This window comes from Myxocyprinus asiaticus, chromosome 42, assembly GCF_019703515.2.
Source record: "Myxocyprinus asiaticus isolate MX2 ecotype Aquarium Trade chromosome 42, UBuf_Myxa_2, whole genome shotgun sequence".
Classification (NCBI taxonomy): Eukaryota; Metazoa; Chordata; class Actinopteri; order Cypriniformes; family Catostomidae; genus Myxocyprinus; species Myxocyprinus asiaticus.
Window position 1 is genome coordinate 16,499,354 of NC_059385.1, and position 21,030 is coordinate 16,520,383.

The 21,030-nt window shown below is 37.3% G+C and overlaps 1 protein-coding gene across 1 annotated transcript; it reads right to left on the reverse strand.

The window, feature by feature from the left end:
• Window positions 1-1,753: 1,753 nt before the first annotated feature.
• Window positions 1,754-13,922, reverse strand: LOC127432847 (ubiquitin-fold modifier 1). The gene is made up of 6 exons (XM_051684299.1): window positions 13,844-13,922; window positions 13,687-13,743; window positions 9,502-9,559; window positions 7,600-7,639; window positions 6,819-6,851; window positions 1,754-2,543 (listed from the first exon to the last, which is right to left on the reverse strand). Coding segments are annotated over exons 1-6 (273 nt in total). The 5' UTR covers window positions 13,846-13,922; the 3' UTR covers window positions 1,754-2,460.
• Window positions 13,923-21,030: the final 7,108 nt, after the last annotated feature.

The following is a 21,030-nucleotide window of genomic DNA, read 5'->3' on the forward strand; positions in this document are numbered from 1 at the left end:
CCCATTCACTTCCATTATAAGTGCCTCACATTAACTTTGTTTTTTTGCTTTTCTTGAAGGCCAGGAGGGACAAGACAAAAATTACTTTTGAGGTAATCAAAATTATGCCAAAAACGCTGTCGATTGTACTTGGAATATTCCTTTAAGGGCATTTAGTATATAGTGGTGACAAGAAGCAAGACTAGACTACACCAGATTAGACTGGACTAGACTTGACAGACACATAGATAAGAGTTGTAAAATCAAAACATTTATTGCAGTGACAGAAACCTCGCTCCTGAACCCTGTTTTACAGAAGAACAGAAATTAAGCATTTTGAGAAGCACAGCAGCATTAAAACACATTCTTTTAAAGGCCAAACCAATTTGCCTCTGTAAACTACCAAAGCTAGTGTTTCCTTTGCTTGAAAAACCCAGCAAATTACTTTGAACTCAAGAAAATGAATCTGAGAGTGTGAGAAAGACAAGCTGAATCTAAGCTGAATCTAAATTCATGTCACGGATCTTTCCATCTAAGAGATACATTGAGGGAGAAGCAAAATTGACAGACAGCGACAGCTTATCTGTAAATTATGTGGACAACATCCTGAGGAGGTGGGAGAAAAAATGACTTATTTGACAACAGCAATTCAGAGAGACGGTCTTTATGTGCCTGTTCCAATCTCTCAAGCTCTCTTTTCAAGAACAGAGAAAACAAACCTCTTACTTCTGCTCTTTTGGATGATGTGCTTCTATAGAAATATGAGGACAACATGCACCTATTTTTGTAAGCACATAAACAGGTCTGACAAACATAGAAACCAGTCACTGCAAAGGTGTTTCTTAAGCTTATCTTACAAAGATACATATTACAAGACAACGCTTAACGCTATAACAGACAGGGTGCCAGGCAATGGCCCATTTTAACCTCTAAAAACAGACAATCTTATCTACAATCCCTACATAAATCAACATCTAACATTAATATTCATCAGTTCTGCCACTAATTTGCTTACAGGTGATGAGGAATTGAATTTATGCAAATAACTACATCACTGCTTGCCTGTGTGCATCTTTTTAACATAAAGAAGACTTTTGAAGTCTATTCTTACCATTACAAACATAGAAACATGGTTAATGATAATCTATTCAATTTAACAAAATCAAAAGACAATAGTATGTACAAAAACAGACAATGTGTTCAAAGCTTTCTTCTTTTAATGCTTAAGGTAAGTGCATCTACAAAAGTATCTGTAACGACATTTTTTTTTGTTGTTGTTGTTTTTCGATTTGACATTTTATGTAGGCGAGTTCATCTTTTCTGTAAAAGCACGACTTGCTCCACGGCTAATGAACAAACCGCATCATTTCCTGCCAAATGAGGCTGGAGGCAAGCAATGCCTTTTCAAATATGATCCAGAGTAGCATGTCTGTTTGAATAATGTTGGCCTTGCTATATTTATAATGCACTTCTCCCCTTTCCTCAGTAATGAGTGGCAGGGAAAGGGCACTGCATGCCTGCTCTTTTATTAAAACAAATGAAAGATCCATTATAACATCGGATTGAATAGTCAGACCCTCCTCCACTGCCTAGCACTAATAGAGGGTGTAAAAGCAAAGGAAGAGGCCAGTAATTTATCAGTCTAATGTTCTGTTCAAATGCTTCAGTAAGCAATGTTTTTAAACCTTAATTCAAGAAACGAACTGCTGACTAGAGTGACCCGAGAGAAGTTACTTATGTGGACCTTTTAGAAATGAAAATCAGAGACTTTAAATTGATGTATGCAACATTGCAATTTTTTAATATGCATGGGAAGATAATGTTAATTTATTAAACATTGTTTTCACATAGTAAGTATATTGTGAAAAGTTTGTTTTGTATTCTATTTAGAGCTTTATTTTACCCATACTTCTATATATTTAGTGACCGACAAAATGACAGTGTGATGAATTTCATCACATTGACATTTTCATAATCTGACAATCATACCTATATAATACATAGCTCAAAATATGTGTATCTGGAGGGATGAATAACAGATCGCTTTTGTACAGTATATCTTCAATAGGAACGATAAAAACAAAAAATAAGAATTCATGATTTTTTTTCTGTCAATTTGCCTCGACTCACATTAAATACTGTACAAATTCTGATTTTGTGTGCTATGAAAACAATATCCATAATCAACTAAACAGTCTGAAACATCACTAGAAAATCTGGAAAATTTGGTGAAAGACCAGAGTTGTATATAGTCGTTCTAAAATCTGGGGCACAAAAAAAAACTTTTCTATATTATTAACATCTGCAAACAAAGATCTACGAGAGGGGACTGTGATGGCGGCACTGTAAGATCTGTGAGGCACTCTTGACAGATTTGTAACCGGAGTGGTGTCTGTTAGAGCAGCTGAGAATTGACATCTCAAGGCCGGACAATAAATACACAAGTATGTTCATCATCTGTGACAGATAATCACTGGCCAGTCACATCCTAGGACAGTGGCTTCCTCCGACTCGATCTCTGGGAATGATGCGAAGCTCTGAGCCATGTTTCAGGAACACATTTCCTGTAGATTTGGAGAGATATAGTATTTTACGTACAGTATTGTCATCCAATAAAAAAAATAACATATACACACACATACTGAGTATATACAACTTCCAACAGCTTTGTCAATGGATAATACAAATATTTTTAATTTTCAGTAGTTATTGTGTAAAATGTGTACATTTCAGCATTTTTGTGCACATTTTATTTTCTGTCATTAATCATGCACACTGTATATCAGCATTATTTCGCCCACCCTGTTTTCAAGATAGTTGTCTCAGCATCGGGCATTGAAAAACCCCTATCTGTCAAACACCACTGCTTTCATCGACATTTATCAAACAATGGCATTTCCAACATAGTCTCATGACATTGTGTAATAACTCGCACGACTTGACTTGAACAAAAAGGTACGACTTTTATTCACATGGAAACCAACCAATTAACAAACAGAATTTTAAATCAATACAGTACAGGCATCACATTTTGGCTAGCCTCATATCCAACATTTTATTTAAGAAAAAAAAAAGGACACATTTGTTAACACATTTGTAACTAACTTTTGTAATACATGTAATACAAATGACTGATGTATGTCAATAACCTGTCATAAGCTTCCCTCTTCTCGTTCCAAACCCCGATGTTTTCTTTCTTCCGTGGTACACTAGATACGTTCCTAATAAAATCATGGTTAGGTTTAAGGTTTAGGGTTGGGGTAAGGGGTTAGACTTTATGGTTTTGTTTAGTTTTGGGTTAGGGGTTAAGCTTTGAAAAAACATCACATATTGGTTCATTAATTTTTCTCTATGGGAGTAAATGTTGTTCATTTTTGTGTGAGCCAACTCGTATGATTTTGCCACCTCGTACTATTATTACCATTTGCCATGAGACCGGTTTGGCATTTCACAAAATCATATGAAAGCACTTGGACACCTAAATGAGATGCTGCTGCTTGGTTCACCCCCATGTAAGAATGTACTCATCATGTGAAAAAGAAATGGGTCTATTCAGGTGTCTGAATATAAGATATATTTAGTAGGGGATGGTGTAACTTGCAAAGCAATACAGAAGGTACATGCATATTTATAAAACCTGTTGCATTCTGGGGTCGGGCTAGACATGTTGTTGCTATAAAACTAATGAATTACAGCACAGATGACATTTAAGGGTTCAACCAATGACATGTATGACATATTATGGGCCATTTCCATGAGATTACATGCAGCACAATGCTGAGAGAAAGAAAGTCCTGCTGACAGTATGCCATTGGAATAACATATTACAGATCCTGACAGATATTCTGCTCACAGGTTACAGGGTTAACCAGCTGCCGTGTTAAATGACAAGCAAAACATAAAGAAACATTTAGTCAAGGGAATAATCTCATAATTATGGGGACTGATATTATTGGTGCAAGCATCCTTGAAGCACATCATCAATATTCATTAGGTAATATGTGTCATTTAAATGCAAGGCCTATTAAAGGATTCTTTCAGCATATCATCCAATCTCTCAAAAAGTTCCCCCAGGCAGACAAGCATAAACAATATCGGTCGGTAAACAGAAGAGAGTCATCTATGCATTTGCATGCAGAACTTTATGAAGGACAGGCAGGGAAATGGAAAATGAAATCAGTAACACAAGTGAACGGCAGATAGTGAGATGAAATCATTTTGTAAGATTGATATGAGAGAACACAGGCAAGTTAAGACAAAGTTAAACAACATGGAATGGTTAAAACTGAGTGGCATCAGCAGGTTTGACAGAAGGTGGACTAAAGCAAAAACAAATAAATATTTTGAACATAAAAAAGACAGAAATGTCAATGTTTCTGAAGTTTTGTGAGATCCTTGGAAATATTAAAACAATTTGTCATTACAAAACGACATTAGAGCCAGATGCTGATGGGGCACAGAGACTTCATTCAGCCAAGCAGCACGAATCACATTTTTTTTGTCATGTCTATGTCAAATCCATGAAGTTTTGTAGTTTGAAAAGCAAAAAAAATCATGTTTGCAAGGTAACCTGATCCGAATAACCTGTGGTTTAAAATATGATTAAAGGAATTTTCTAGGTTCAATACAAGTTCTCAATCGACAGTATTTGTGAAATAATGCTGATTACCACAAAAATTTATTTCCACACATCTCTCCTTTTATATTAAAAAAAGCAAATGTGGTCCATTTTTGGAGGGTTTAAAGGCAGAAATTTGAAGCTTATAATTTTTAATTATTCTTTTAAAACTTGTGTATTATTTGAGCTTTAAAGTTATTTAAATTGTCATTTTACAGTCATTTAAGGGTTTGTTGACATTACAACATCATGGCAACTTAGTTGTACAATTGGATATAACTTTACACAGAAAAGGTTAGCAAGTTATTTTATAGCACTAAAATAATGTTTACACGCATATTGTTTGTCTTGTGGCTATAAAACATTTTTTAATCCCCATTTCTCCCAATTTGGAATGCCCAATTCCCACTACTTAGTAGGTCCTCATGGTGGCGCGGTTGCTCACCTCAATCCGGGTGGCGGAGGACAAGTCTCTGTTGCCTCTGCTTCTGAGACCATCAATCCACGCATCTTATCACGTGGCTCACTGTGCATGACACCGCGGAGACTCACAGCACGGGAGGCTCATGCTACTCTCCACGATCCATGCACAACTTGCCATGCGCCCCATTGAGAGCGAGAACCACTAATCGCGACCACAAGGAGGTTACCCCATGTGACTCTACCCTCCCTAGCAACCGGGCCAATTTGGTTACTTAGGAGACCTGCCTGGAGTCACTCAGCATGGCCTGGATTCGAACTCACGACTCAAGGGGTGGTAGTCAGCGTCAATACTCGCTGAGCTACCCAGGACCCCAATTGTGGCTATACATTTAAACTTTTTGGCCCCATTCACTTCCATTGTAAGTGCCTCACTGTAACCCAGATTTTAGCTCCTTTTTTAAAGAAAAGGAGGGGCAAGTTAAAATAAATTTTTGTGGTAATCAATATTATGCCACAAATGCTGTCGTTTGAGCTTAACTTGTATTGAACCCTGAACATTCCTTTAAAATCCATTTTTTCTTTTGGAGTGACTGTGTCTAAGTCTGAACAGTCAGATCGGAATTAAATTGCAACATGTGTAAAGTTATACAAATATTGTCTTAAGTTGTGTCCGTATACACTAATTTCCATTCACTCTTTCCTTATATAGCAAACTATAAAACATTCACTATAGTAAAGCTGAGTACTGATACAGAATTTGTGATTTCACTCTATTCCGTTACACAAGCTTGTTTCTTGATTCACACTGCATTGAATTCTTAATAACAATTATTATTTAAATGTCCTCATATGTTCCCTTTGACCAAGGAAACATAATTAAATAATTCAAGCGCAAGGGTATTCCCCATAGCCTCAATTTTGAGTTATTAACACTTAAAATCTAAAGTCTACAGATTTTTAAGATAAGTTTAAGGAACATAGATAGATAGAGTTATGAGCCCAAAACTTGACATCTCAAGTAGTGTTTAATTAAGACAACTTGTTTTTTTTTTCTTTCAGTAATGACAACATAAGTGTTTACAATGCACTTCAGTGAGCACCAGTGTTTTTTGGTTGAGTGCACATTTACCGCATCCGTGCTGTTTAGAATGAAATGTTTCTATTTTGTTGTTTATAAATTAAAACTGACAGTATAGAACAGAAAGGATACTAAGAGACTTTATTCAGTGTAAAAACAAAAATGGACTGCATGGATCTCGTCTTTGGACACACATTACATTAAATTAGTTAAACTGATCTTTTACCCTCAACATGCAGTGAATGGATCTCTGTATTAAACTTCTTCGCCGTAGGGGTCCTGGGTAGCTCAGCGAGTATTGACGCTGACTACCACCCCTGGAGTCGTGAGTTTGAATCCAGGGTGTGCTGAGTGACTCCAGCCATATCTCCTTAGCAACCAAATTGGCCCGGTTGCAAGGGAGGGTAGAGTCACATGGGGTAACCTCCTTGTGGTCACGATTAGTGTTTTTTGCTCTCAATGGGGCGCGTGGTAAGTTGTACGTGGATCGCGGAGAGTAGCATGAGCCTCCACATGCTGTGAGTCTCCGCAGTGTCATGCACAACGAGCCACGCGATAAGATGTGCGGATTGACTGTCTCAGAAGCGGTGTAACCGTGCCAACACAAGGACCTAGTAAATAGTGGGAATTGGGCATTGCAAAATTGGGGAGAAAAGGGGATAAAAAACAAAAAACAAACAACAGAATGCAGCCTTGACCGAGTGAAGAAACAACACTGACCTGCTGTCTGCGCGGGGTTGATTCCGATGCCATCTACAGAATCAAAATCATAAGAGACATCATCAGCATTGCAATCTAAACAAATTCACAAATCAATCACACAGTGAAAAACAATCAATACCATCAGACAGATGGGCAAGCACAGAAAGAAACCTTTGGTGAGGGTGATGCACTGAAATGCTGAACAATCATAATTCAAAGCATCTGAATGACAATAACTGGTCTGTGCTGGGCCAGAAAAGTGAGTTATGGATTTCAGTTTAGCATTTCTTCAAGAATTATTATAGAAGAACTCATAACGCAGCATTACGTCTTGATTTAGCCTGAATGGAATGACAGGATCAACTTGATCAAATCTACAAGGTGTTGGACAATTCAATACAGCATCAGCAATAATAACTGGATTTTTACATTTTCTGAAGAAAAGTGGTGCTTGCCAGTGCAAAATTAATTGGTCGCTAGGGTGTTGCTATTCAAAAAAGCCCATCCCCATGTCTCCATGATATTTTGGTCTCTAGATACGGCTTTTTGGATAAGAATGCTTACTAATTTATTGACTGGGGATGTACCGATTTGGATTTTTTTCGCCTGTTTCATCATTTGCCAGACTGTAAAAAATCATAACTCTTTTCACTTAAAAGTAATAACAACACACCTGTCCTCAACAAACCAAACAATCTGAGGTATCATTCATGTTCCTTGCACAAACGAGCCTTGTTAGCACACACTAATATTCATCCCAAACCCCAAATCACCCCGAATAAACAAACAAATTACTTACCGTTTGTAATGATGGCACTGGTGGCTGCTGGCACTTTAAACTTTAAATTAAAGAAAACAAGAGGGATTGTTTTATTGCATCCATCTACCATTCACGCTGACAGCCAGGCACCTTATATAAACAACAGTCCTGCACAAAATATCTGTCAAGCAGGGGAAAAATTCAACTTGAATATATGTTTGCGTCAGGTAATTTAAAGAGTCAGTGCCAGAGAGTGGAAGCTTTCAAAAGCGTGAGGAAAGAGCTCTTTGGGCTCTCTCTGAGCAGAAGAAAGTGTAACTGCCACAAAGAGCTAAGGAAGGTTAAAAATATTAAGGGGCTTTGAAAACCTCTCCAGGCACCTTTAAGGCATTTCTTCACACTTGAAGAGTCCAAAGCTGATAGGAAGGGGCATGCCTGGCTGCGAAAATTACTGACCACAGAGAAATTAAGTGCGTTAACTTTCCGTAAAGAAAACAGCTGTTGTCATTGTTTTAGCCATCTTAGGTACATTTTTTTGGATAAGAATGCTTAATAATTTATTGACTGAGGATTTTTGTGGGGGTTCACACATTCAATCTTTTTGTAATTTTTTTCAGACTTTTTATCAGTCAAGCTCCTACAAATTTTGAGCGCCAGGGATTACCAAAAAAACTGACATTAACTTTACTAAACATCACCCAAAGCAGGAATGTCAAAAAGGATTGCGGAGAACATAAAAAAGCTGAAAATGAGTCTGTGCATTTTTATTAAAAAAGGCGCTTTATCACTCTTTCTGGCTTCCACTTGACACATTACGTCTTCCTATTATGAGGCTGTCAGACTTGGCATTTCATTATTTCAAGAAAGGAGTGACGACCCAAGCTAATCTGCAACGCCATTCTGCCAAGCCATAGGTCTGCATGCTCTGAATATAGCTTTGAAACAGACCAGACAGCCCACAGGGAATGAAGAGGATTTTATCAACTTTGTAATACCTAATTTCTAAATGTTTAAGGCTTAACATATGCATCATTTAAACTGATTTTGTTTCAACTGATTCTGCGTTGATTTTAACAAGGGAGGCTGAGGACACAGAGGTCATGTACACAATACAAATTTTCAATAGTGACAATCGCATTTAAATGTGGGAGTGAATCCCCTAAATTTTCATTCCATGTGTAAACGGACTACAGGACTGACTCCCGCAATTGCAATGACTGACAAGCATTAACCATAGCAATGCTGCAATCTCACGCCTGTTGACAAAAAACAAGAATACCACCAGTTTAACCCATTTTGTGTTTGCTATTTTTTTATTCGATTATTACAGGCTGAAGAGATAAACTATAGTGGAGAGCGAGACTGGTATATATGAATGAATGTGCCCTCTGTTTGTGTGATTTACACCAGGAGAAGATGGGTACATCACATGATATTGACCACGTCATTAACAACTAGTTGTTCAGTTCCACTACATGGAATTTATGAAAATGCGGTTGTCACTACCTGAATTTTTCAGTTAAATCATGTTAACATGCATTTTGTTTACGTCTTGTGGCTATACTTTTGAAATAGTGAGTATTTTAATGTTTACAGATGAGCCTTATTCACTTCCCTTGTAAGTGCCTCACTGTAACCTCACTGATTTTTGTCGAAATTATTTATTTTGTTATAATCACAAATGCTGTTGGTTGAGTTTAACTTGAACCCAGAATATCCCTTTAATTCTACATTATCTTGATTTGATCATATTTTTACATTTGTTATATTTTGCTAATTTCAGACAGAAACATCAAAACTCAAATGGCAAAGACATCGCTCTACAACTCAAACAACTTTCAAACAAGGCTGCAATAGGACAAATATGAACACTTATCTGCTCGACTGAACTGTTAAACTCTGATTTTATGAGCACAAGTGTTGAATAGTCAATCAATTCACCTCTTCCGCTGCAAACTTCAAAACTGCTGTGAACGGTGTGCTCTCAGGTACACTTAATCTGAAACACAGTTATGCCAATGAATACAATTGAAGTCAGAAGATTGCATACACCTTATCCAAATACATTTAAAGTCAGTTTTTCACAATTCCAGACAGTTCATGGTAGAAAACATTCCCTGTTTTAGGTCAGTTAGCATCACTACTTTATTTTAAGAATGTGAAATGTCAGAATAATAGGAGAGAGAATGATTTATTTCAGCTTTTATTTCTTTCATCACGTTCCCTGTGTGTCAGAAGTTTACATACACTTTGTTAGTATTTGGTAACATTGCCTTTAAATTGTTTATTTTGGGTTAAACATTTTGGATAGCCTTCCACAAGCTTCTCACAATAAGTTGCTGAAATTTTGGCCCATTCCTTCAGACAGAACAGAGAGTCAGGTTTGAAGGCCTCCTTGCTCGCACACGCTTTTTCAGTTCCGCCCACAAATGTTCAATCGGATAGAGGTTAGGGCTTTGTGATGACAACTCCAATATCTTGGCTCTGTTGTCCTTAAGCCATTTTGCCACAACTCTGGAGGTATGCTTGGGGTCAACGTTCATTTGGAAGACCCATTTGCGACCGAGCTTTAACTTCCTGGCTGACGTCTTGAGATATTGCTTCAATATACCCACATACATTTCCTTCCTCATGATGCCATCTATTTTGTGAAGTGCACCAGTCCCTCCTGAAGCAAAGCACCCCGCAACATGATGCTGCCACCCCCATACTCCACGGTTGGGATGGTGTTCTTCAGCTTGCAAGCCTCACCCTTTTTCCTCCAAACATAATGATGGTCATTATGGCCAAACAGTTCAATTTTTGTTTCATCAGACCAGAGGGCATTTCTCCAAAAAGTAAGATCTTGGTACCCATGTGCACTTGCAAACTGTAGTCTGGCTTTTTTATGGCGGTTTTGGAGCATTGGCTTCTTCCTTGGTGAGCAGCCTTTCAGGTTATGTCGATATAGGACTCGTTTTACTGTGGATTTAGATACTTGTCTACCTGTTTCCTCCAGCATCTTCACAAGGTCCTTTGCTGTTGTTCTGGGATTGATTTGCACTTTTCACACCAAACTACGTTCATCTCTAGGAGACAGAATGCGTCTCTTTCCTGAGTGGTATGATGGCTGTGTGGTCCCATGTTTATACTTGTGTACTATTTTTTGTACAGATGAACATGGTACCTTCAGGCGTTTGGAAATTGCTCCCAAGGATGAACCAGATGAACCAGTCCACAATATTTTTTCTGAGGTCTTGGCTGATTTCTTTTGATTTTCCCATGATGTCAAGCAAAGAGGCACTGAGTTTGAAGGTAGGCCTTAAAATACATCCACAGGTACACCTCCAATTCAGTACACCTCCTATCAGAAGCTAATAATTTTCTGGAATTTTCCAAGCTACTTAAAGGCACAGTTAACTTAGCCCACTGGAATTGTGATATAGTCATTTAAAAGTCAATTTGTCTGTAAACAATTTTTGGAAAAATTACTCATGTCATGCACAAAGTAGATATCCTAAACGACTTGCCAAAACTATAGTTTGCTAATATTACATCTGTGGAGTAGTTAAAAATGAGTTTTAATGACTTTAACCTAAATGTATGTAAACTTCTGACTTCAACTGTAATTGTGCAATAAAAAAAACAATGAGAACTACATGTTCAAAAAGTGTAGCTAAAGACAAAATGAGTCGTCCAGCGAAAATCCTTTTACAACAATTAAATATGAGTGAGGTGGATACACAAAGCAATAGGGGTTTTATTCCCTTGCTTAAAACTTTATTTTTCCATGGTACTATGGTTGACATTTGCATGGAACTGCCCCAAAATTACCTCACTTCCACTTAATGGCATTTTCTTAACACCAACATTTTGAATATGATTGCTAGTTTATCTTAAAGTCTCAGGGTTGTCTCCTGCCTCTATGCAATATATTGCTACCAACTTTCAAACCAAACCTACGCTCTTGAGTTTAGATCAATATTTTTCCAATTCTGTTATAAAACAGAAAACGGCACTTGATCTACCGCCATTTAGGGACATAAAGCTGTGGTCATCTTAACCAAATGGCCACTCTCTCAGCGCAATCAAATTTTCAAAACCTTGTGTATAAATCAACCAAACTGGCTGACCAGCACTGCCGGCGCAAGGACTGATTTAACTAGCTCAGCCTATCTGAATGACCCTTGAGAGCAGACCACTCTCCCACTCAGCCTTCAAAATGTGTCATCACACACTACAATGCAAACACAGTGTGACATCTGTGGACTACCACAGACCATGTGAACACTGATTACATTCAATATGGTTTAGAATAAGAACAACTGTCTAAAAGGATGGTCTAAAAATCCTCGCACCTAACAGCAGGGTTCAAACTCAACAGTAATACTAGGAGAGTGCGCTGTAATTCCAAGGTTTTATGCTATTATTTGATGAATATACAAATGAAGTAAAATAGGAATAAATGAATAATTTAGTGTATTAACTAATCAAGCGAAATTACTTAATTCGGCTCCTCCAGAAATAGAGAAACCTTGAGGTACATAATAATCTATGCGCCTGTGAGAATCAATCAAATCATAACTGATTAAAACAGTTAAAGCAGGAATATTTATGTTGATGTGTAATGTGATGAATGCTGATTTATAGCACAGTAAAAGGAGGAACATACATGTTTATGTCTAATATATTGAATGCTAATGTGTATAACAGGAAAAAGAGGAATATTCATGTACATTTGGTGTGTAATAAGTTAATTGCTGATATATAAAACAGTTAAAACAGGAATATAATGTTGATGGTGTGCAATATGTTGAACGCTGATGAATATAACTGTAAAATAAATATTAAAGTTTATGATGTTTAACACTTATTTATAAGGCAGTTAAAGCAGGAGTATTAACGCTGATGGCGTTTGTGTGTTGAATTCTGGTATTGAACCCTTGTGCGACCTTCGGGACATTTTTGTCTTTTTCATTTTTTCGATCATTTTGGCTGTATTAATGCCAACGGCATAAATTATGACAAAGGTGTGTATTTTTGGGGGAATTTTGATATTTCAACCTCAGTTCCTATATTACATCTATGATACACTGTGTACACAAAACAGTTACACTCAGGACCTTCAGGACAAAAGTTGTCATTTTTGAAACCCCCTTTAACCCCATTGAAACAGCAGTATTTGATCCTAGTGCCATTAAAGCATAAAATCATTAATTATTTTATATTATGCTTTCATTCCAGAGACCAGGCTTCAAAATTAAACATTTTATTATTTTCCACCAGATGGTGCCATTTTTTTTCATGTTTAGCCTATGGAGTAAATACATGCTTTTTCCCTATTTTCTGTTTGCTTTATTATAGAGCACTGCAGGCCAATTGAATAAATGATGCAGCTAAAATTGTGTGGGTGTGTTGGTATGGATGTCAGAGTGTGTGTTGTATGTGTGTATTGAGAAATGTGTGTGTGTGTGTGTGTGTGTGTGTAAAAAACAACAGTGGCATTATGTAAATAAACTGGCATTTAAAGGGTTAAAATCCTGAAACTGAATGAATATTTGGTAGTTATGATCAGGACTGAAAAAAATCAGTCAGTGAAAGTGGAACATAATATTAATATAGAATATTTTTATGGCAGTTTTTTTTGACAAGGACACTTTTGTACTCAAAGTCTTGAGTGTGAGTTTTTTTTTTTTTTTTATCTGACACTGCACAAAGAATAATAATGCATCAAAATCAATGTTGTTGCATATCATTGACATATCCCAGACTGTAATAACCCCGCACCCCCCCCCCCAAAAAAAAAAAAAAAAAAACTGCCCTTGGAATTTAGTATATGGAAAATAATTCATTTTTTGTGTATTTTTTTTCCACAACAGTGGCATTATATAAACAAACTGGAATTTAAAGGGTTAAAATCCTGAAAATGAAAGAATATTTGATAATTATGATCAGGACTGATGTTCCTTAAACTTTCATTGAAAGTGAAAATAATATTAATATATATTATTATTATGGCAGTTTTTTGACGCGGTCATTTTTGTCCTCTAAGGACCTTTTTTAAATTGACGAACAAGGGTTCAAGCAGAAAAAGCAAGCATATTAATGTTGATGATGTGTCGTGCTGAATGCTGATCTGTCACTCACACTTTATAAGGTAACCGAGGGTCCGAAGTCAGAGTGATTTTAAACGTTACTTTCGACCTAATAGAAACAGAGACGCATATTAACTGAGGTTTATATACACATGGAAGGAATACTAATAACAAATAGTGCTGTTACAGTAATAAATGGCTTTACTTACATTTTTCAGATTTGTATGACTGCACTGCACACTGTTTACTCCGACCCGGAAGTTGCAAGGACCCGATAATACACGTCATCCGTTTGATAGACCTTTCTTTTCCCTTCTTTTTCTCTATATTTGTTTTTAGTCAGGGTTTATTATATTTAACCCATTATCTCATATTCAGGTGTTTTAGATGATTTAAAAAAGTCCTAAGTTTACAAATAGGTAAAATTACAATCTACTACTAAGACTACTATATTTTCTGTCAGGCAAGCTTCAAGCCAGCCTGGCATTACCGTAAAGCTTGTTGTTAATGCACCGCCTACAGTTAACCCTACGGAAGCTATGAACCGCAAAGTGGAAAAATAAATAAATAAATAACGGTACAAAATTAAAAAAATAAAAATTGTGTCTCAGTTCCTTCCTGAGCCTGTCTTAATTTTTTTTCTCTCTTCAAATTTTTTTTCTCTCTCTTAAAAAAAAGATTTTTTTTTATCTCTTCCAAAAAAGTTTTTTTTCTCTCTTCAAAAGGTTTTTTCTCTCTTCAAAAAAATTTTTTTCTCTCTTCAAAAAAAGATTTTTTTTTTTTACACATACCTGTTTTGTATTAGCAGTATGGGCATGAAGCTATAAAAGTATAATGATTTCTGTTGTTGGGGGGGGGGGGGGGTGGTTTGGTACTGCTAATTTTTTTTTGCCGGAGCTGCCGTGCCGTGCCGTGCCGTGCTGTGCCGTGCCGTGCTGGGACGTGGGCTGGCTGTTATTGCGAAAACGGCGTGAGTAAATTGGGAGGAGTTATTTGCGACTTCGGGATAATCTTGAACTCGAGGTGCAGGAAAAATGCAGGAAAGAGGAAAATCATAATACAATTAATTTCAAACGTGATAAAACATCTCACTACTGTACTAATCTAATAATTATGGTCTTCCACTATAGAATTTATTCATTCAGCATCACAACATGAAAACAGTTGAAAACATCATCACTACTCACAGACAGTTCAGGAAAAACATTGTTCCTTTTATACTTTTTTATATTATGTAATAATGCCACTTCAAAACATGTGAAGAATTCACAAAAGGCCAACGCTGAATAGAAATGAACAAACTCTCAAAATTTCTAATGAACTTTCAGCACATGTACACACACACTTGTGAGCACAATAACTATCATTTATATGCAATTCATTGTGCTCAGTTTCTGGACATCTATAGCAGCCGGACGGTAACGGTGGATAATATAATAGCCGCTGTTGACTTCTTGCCAATTAAGTGAAAAGAGCAAACAAACAAATGATTCCAAACTTTTTCCAAACAGATGTTCCTATGTCAATCCTTCTGTAGGCAATCCTTCTGTAGGCAGCCTACAGAAGGATATAAAAACATTTGGTGCCGATGGTGACAATACAGACAACAACAACAACCACATAAATTGTCCAATGCTAAAGTAAGCAGTGCTATAATAATTATAATTTTTGTGTATATAGAAATCATGCAGATTGAGGAAGAATGTCCAAAAGGTTACATGAGAATACCAGAACTGTCCCTGTTAATGATAGATATAGCCTGAGGGAAGAAAATGTGTTGATAACGGGTAGAATTGTCAGTTCATGCTACCTAATGGGTTAAATTATATTAATGAACTGGACCTTTTGGAAAGTGTTACCAGTTAAGTAATCATTGAACACTTTAATTTTGTGCTTGATCACAATCATTGCACCAGTTTGGTCACATAGCTTTACCCCAATAGTTTTGCATGTTTTGAAAACAATTTGCTTTTACTCTGCTAAATTTACAGTGCATCCGGAAAGTATTCACAGCGCTTCACTTTTTCCACATTTTGTTATGTTACAGCCTTATTCCAAAATGGATTAAATTAATTATTTTCCTCAGAATTCTACAAACAATACCCCATAATGACAACGTGAAAGAAGTTTGTTTGAAATCTTTGCAAATTTATGAAAAAAAAAATAAATAAAAAAAACACACATGTACATAAGTATTCACAACCTTTGGCACCAATTACAGCCTCAAGTCTTTTTGAGTATGATGCTACAAGCTTGGCATACCTATTTTTGGGCAGTTTCTCCCATTCTTCTTTGCAGGACCTCTCAAGCTCCATCAGGTTGGATGGGGAGCGTCAGTGCACAGCCATTTTCAGATCTCTCCGGAGATGTTCAATCGGGTTCAAGTCTGGGCTCTGGCTGGGCCACTCAAGGACATTCACAGAGTTGTCCCGTAGCCACTCCTTTGTTATCTTGGCTGTGTGCTTAGGGTTGTTGTCCTGTTGGAAGATGAACCTTCACCCCAGTCTGAGGTCCAGAGCGCTCTGGAGCAGGTTTTCATCAAGGATGTCTCTGTACATTGCTGCATTCATCTTTCCCTCGATCCTGACTAGTCTCCCAGTTCCTGCTGCTGAAAATCATCCCCACAGCATGATGCTGCCACCACCATGCTTCACTGTAGGGATGGTTTTGGCCAGGTGATGAGCGGTGCCTGGTTTCCTCCAGACATGACGCTTGCCATTCAGGCCAAAGAGTTCAATCTTTGATTCTCATGGTCTGAGAGTCCTTCAGGTGCGTTTTGACAAACTCCAGGCGGGCTGTCATGTGCCTTTTACTGAGAATTGGCTTCCGTCTGGCCACTCTACCATACAGGCCTGATTGGTGGAGTGCTGCAGAGATGGTTGTTCTTCTGGAAGGTTCTCCTCTCTCCACAGAGAAATGCTGGAGCTCTGTCAGAGTGACCATCAGGTTCTTGGTCACCTCCCTGACTAAGGCCTTTCTCCCCCGATCACTCAGTTTGGCCAGGCGGCCAGCTCTAGGAAGAGTCCTGGTGGTTCCAAACTTCTTCCATTTATGGATGATGGAGGCCACTGTGCCCATTGGGACCTTCAATGCTGCAGAAATTTTTCTGTACCCTTCCCCAGATCTGTGCCTCGATACAATCCTGTCTCGGAGGTCTACAGACAATTCCTCGGACTTCATGGCTTGGTTTGTGCTCTGACATGCACTGTTAACTGTGGGACCTTATATAGGCAGGTTTGTGCCTTTCCAAATCATGTCCAATCAACTGAATTTACCACAGGTGGACTCAAATCAAGTTGTAGAAACATCTCAAGGATGATCAGTGGAAACAGGATGCACCTGAGCTCAATTTTGAGTGTCATGGCAAAAGCTGTGAATACTTATGTACATGTGATGTTTTTCATTTTTTATTTTTAATAAATTTGCAAAGATTTCAAACAAACTTCTTTCACATTGTCATTATGGGGTATTGTTTGTAGAATTTTGAGGAAAATAATGAATTTAATCCATTTTGGAATAAGGCTGTAACATAACAAAATGTGGAAAAAGTGAAGCGCTGTGAATACTTTCCGGATGCACTGTATGTGTCTTATTTCCCATTTTTAGTCTGTGAAATTTGAATCTCTCTAGGCAGATGCTCAGAGGAGTCAATAAAGGCAACTGGATAGGATTAATGGATTATTGTTAGGATTTGATCATCTCCGATGAAGGTGACTGGACCAACAATTTAAGACACAGGTTAAAATAAGGCTAAAATATACAGATCAGTGTAGCAGCACTGATGAATATATGCCTTTTTGTATTTATCAAGCATCTTTTCTTTATATGCAAAAGCCCACTTAGACCCAATTAGGAGTCAGAGAGGACTGGTGTTGGCACATTTCATTAATCATATATCAGCTACACATTTGATCCTTAATCTGTTCAGGACAAAGGTCTATTTTCTGGCTGGTCTCAAGTGTTAAGATTTACATTGGCGGCTGATGGATTTACAGAGAGCTGCAAGTTAACTTGAGTCTCATGAGTCATCCTAATAAAGCTAACCCTGTTTTTGGCACTGTAGGGCACACTGCCAGCAGCTTCCCTAGAGGGACATGTGGGTGTTGAAGAAAACAGTCTTCTCAGTGTGACTCTAAACCCAACTTCACTAGACGCTGTTTTGCTAGAGTCCATTAGGCTTTTGCCACAGACTTATTGAAAGCACTTAAATAAACCTAGAAAAGCCATTCTCCTGATGACCAACCAGAGAATTGCTCCTTTGCATCTTTAATCAACTTTACAGCACAAACAATACACAAGTTTCAACAGAGGAATGAACGTAAGTACTTTTATGAAATTATTAACTTCGCATTTCTGCCTTTAAACCCTCTGAAAATTGGCCCCATTTATTTCCATTGTAAGTGCCTCACTGTAACCTTGATGTTTGCTTCTTTTAAAGAAAACGAGAGATGATTCGAAATTATTTAACTTGTATTGAACCCAGAATATTCCTTTTATGGCGTGAAATAGTGACACCTTCTTCTCTCCAAGCTTGTCAGTGAATCAGCACTGACTAGGAATAAGAGATGGAAGGGAATATTTTGGAGAACTGAAATTCTGCTTCTAATTGCTTTCCCCTGTGTGTTGCTGTCCATGGTCCTGAAACCAGAGCTGTACAATCTCAACAACAATCAAGCTGATGTCAAAGCTGTACAATATAAAACAAATAGCCTCAAGCATCATGTGTGCAGACTGCAATGATGATGCAACATTGCAGAATAAATACAGAGAAGTCAGTATGACTGCAAGAATTATGCAAGGGCTCAGGTTTCAGGATCTTTAAACTAGTCAAATGCTTTCTTTTTAAATTATACTAATCATTGCAGGCCCTAGCTGCAATAAGTGAACCAAAGGTGAGTCGTTCGCAGAGGTCCAAGCACTGAAATTGACAAATATCTGCTATAAACTAAGTCCGATTATTGGAGGACGATGACTCTGTATTTATTCCAAAAATATTTTGATCCTTCTGTGCCTTGATTTCAGAGCCATTGTTTTCTTTCTGATCTATGCATTCACTTCAAAGATTTTCATAAGCAGCCATGTAGGAGTTTACCAGAAATCCAAGTTTTCCCTTACGTTGTCTTTTGTGTGACATCTCACCTGTGCTATAAATAACACGTGAAATCACTTTGCAGTTCCTTGAGTCTCAACAACAGAATCTAGACTGCTATTTCAGGCAGAATTTGGAGGACTTAGACAGGCTTAGAACATCTGGTATCTCTTGATAAGGGCAAAGGAGTGCAGCATCCTCAATGCAGTGGAACAGCAGAGCATTAGGGATGCCCAGGACTGTCCTCAGGGACACAAGCTCCTAAATGTCTCTGCCTGCTCTTGTGCACACAGTTCCTTTGCTGCCTTTGTAATAAAGGTGAAACATAATCATTATGCAGTACATGCCTCCTGTATTATGGAACTCTGTAATTAAATCATATTTTAATAAAGCAATGTCACATGAACAAGAGTGCTGATGTTCCAAACTTAAGCATGGTTGTGATTCAGCTAGGCATGAGACTATATGTATGCAGGTATGACTTTTATGGTATGAGTGAGTCAGTCAGTGCTTGAATGATTAAAATAACATAAAAGACAATCATTTGTCGCCACCTACTGGAGTAAATGTGCAATCTCAAGAAATGGTCAGTGAACAAATCAGGGAATGCAATCAATCAATGATGAATCAAAGTCAAAAGGACCAGATCTGTTGTATTAATAACAATATATTGAGACGCAATTTTTAATCAGAGATGGAAAATTTTATATTCTAATGTGGTGACCTGGTCAAAACACATGTTTGGAACCAATAATAGAGAAATCTTAGCCTCTTAACCTCTTTCTTTTACATATTTGAAAGATCAGCTAATTATCTTTTCCCCTCCATAAACTGTACCAGACTGTGTAATTCGTAATTCAAACAGATTCTCATGGTTGTAAGCAGTCAGATGTATTTGGACTGAGTTTGAAAGGTGAATTGGTTTTTACAAAAGGTCTGTTTCAGCCAAGCCTGAAAGAGCTAATTTTTTTTCCTCTGTGCCAGATATGCGCTACTCTGAGACCTTTGAAATATGGAGAAAACTAGAGACTTCATCTGTGTTTCTTTTTTAGTTAGAAAAAAAGGTATTTCATATATGGTAAATTATATTGCTTATTGTTTTATTGCTGGTTCTATACACTGTAGAACCGTTATGTTAACCTAAAAATGTGCTTCAGGTGGTAACATCTAATCTAACTGGTTTTATTCAAGTAAAAAATATTAATTCAGTATCCCTCAATCGACTTGAATACATTAGGTTTCACCAACAAAACTAATTTTAAGGTTTAGATCAGGTAGAAAAAGCTCATTAAAGTAATAACTGCAGGTGACCACCACTTTTTACAGTATTTTTCAATTCTGCCCTATGGCTCATTTAATACTGAAAATTGCTATTAAAGCGGTAACATAGAACTGATATTGAATTAGCACCTCTCAGTATGGATAAAACAGACCGTGTTGCTGGTGTCTCTCATTTAGAAGAACAAGCATCTTTTGTGGATTGGCATTCACTTGTGTTCCATCCATTTGTGATGTTTAGACATTACAACCATTGTCACATCCCCTTTCAAAAGAACATAACTATTAGTCATTTAGCCCTATAAGCACATATGAATAATCCAAATTGAAGTGCTTGTACATCAAAAGAAATAAATAATCAAATAAAAGGCCAACTGTGAGCTTCAATTGCACAGCTTCTTATACAAAGAGCAGCAATCAGCAGAAAGTCAATACTCTTAATTCGGTAAAATTTAATGTCCCGCTGCTGTTAATTTTCTATTGTATGTGTTCTTTTTCTGAAATGGCCAAACACTTTTGAGTGCTATTGAAGTACCCTCTCTGCTTTTGCTGGCTGTGACTGTCATCAGTCAAAATGAACTAGGTTGCCTGTTCAAAAAATTAGTCTGTTTAAAAGGATTTAGTTCACCACAACTTTCAATTCTCTCATTATTTACTCACCCTCATGCCATCCCAGATGTGTATGACTTTCTTCAGTTGAACACACTCAAAGATTTTTAGAAGAATATCTCAGCTCTGTAGGCATACAATACAAGTCAACAGGGTTCAAAACTTTGAAGCTTAAAAAGTACGTAAAGACAGCAAAAAAGTAATTCATATGAATATGATAGGTGTGGGTGAGAAACAGATCAATATTTAAGTCCTTTGTTAATATAAATCTCCAATTTCAAACATCCCTCCTAAGCCCTCTCCTTTCCTAAGAGTTCTTATTCTTTTGTTTTTGACAATTCATATTCTTTGTGCGTGTCATCACTTACTGGGCAGGGAGGAGAATTTATAGTTAAAAAGGACTTAAATATTGATCTGTTT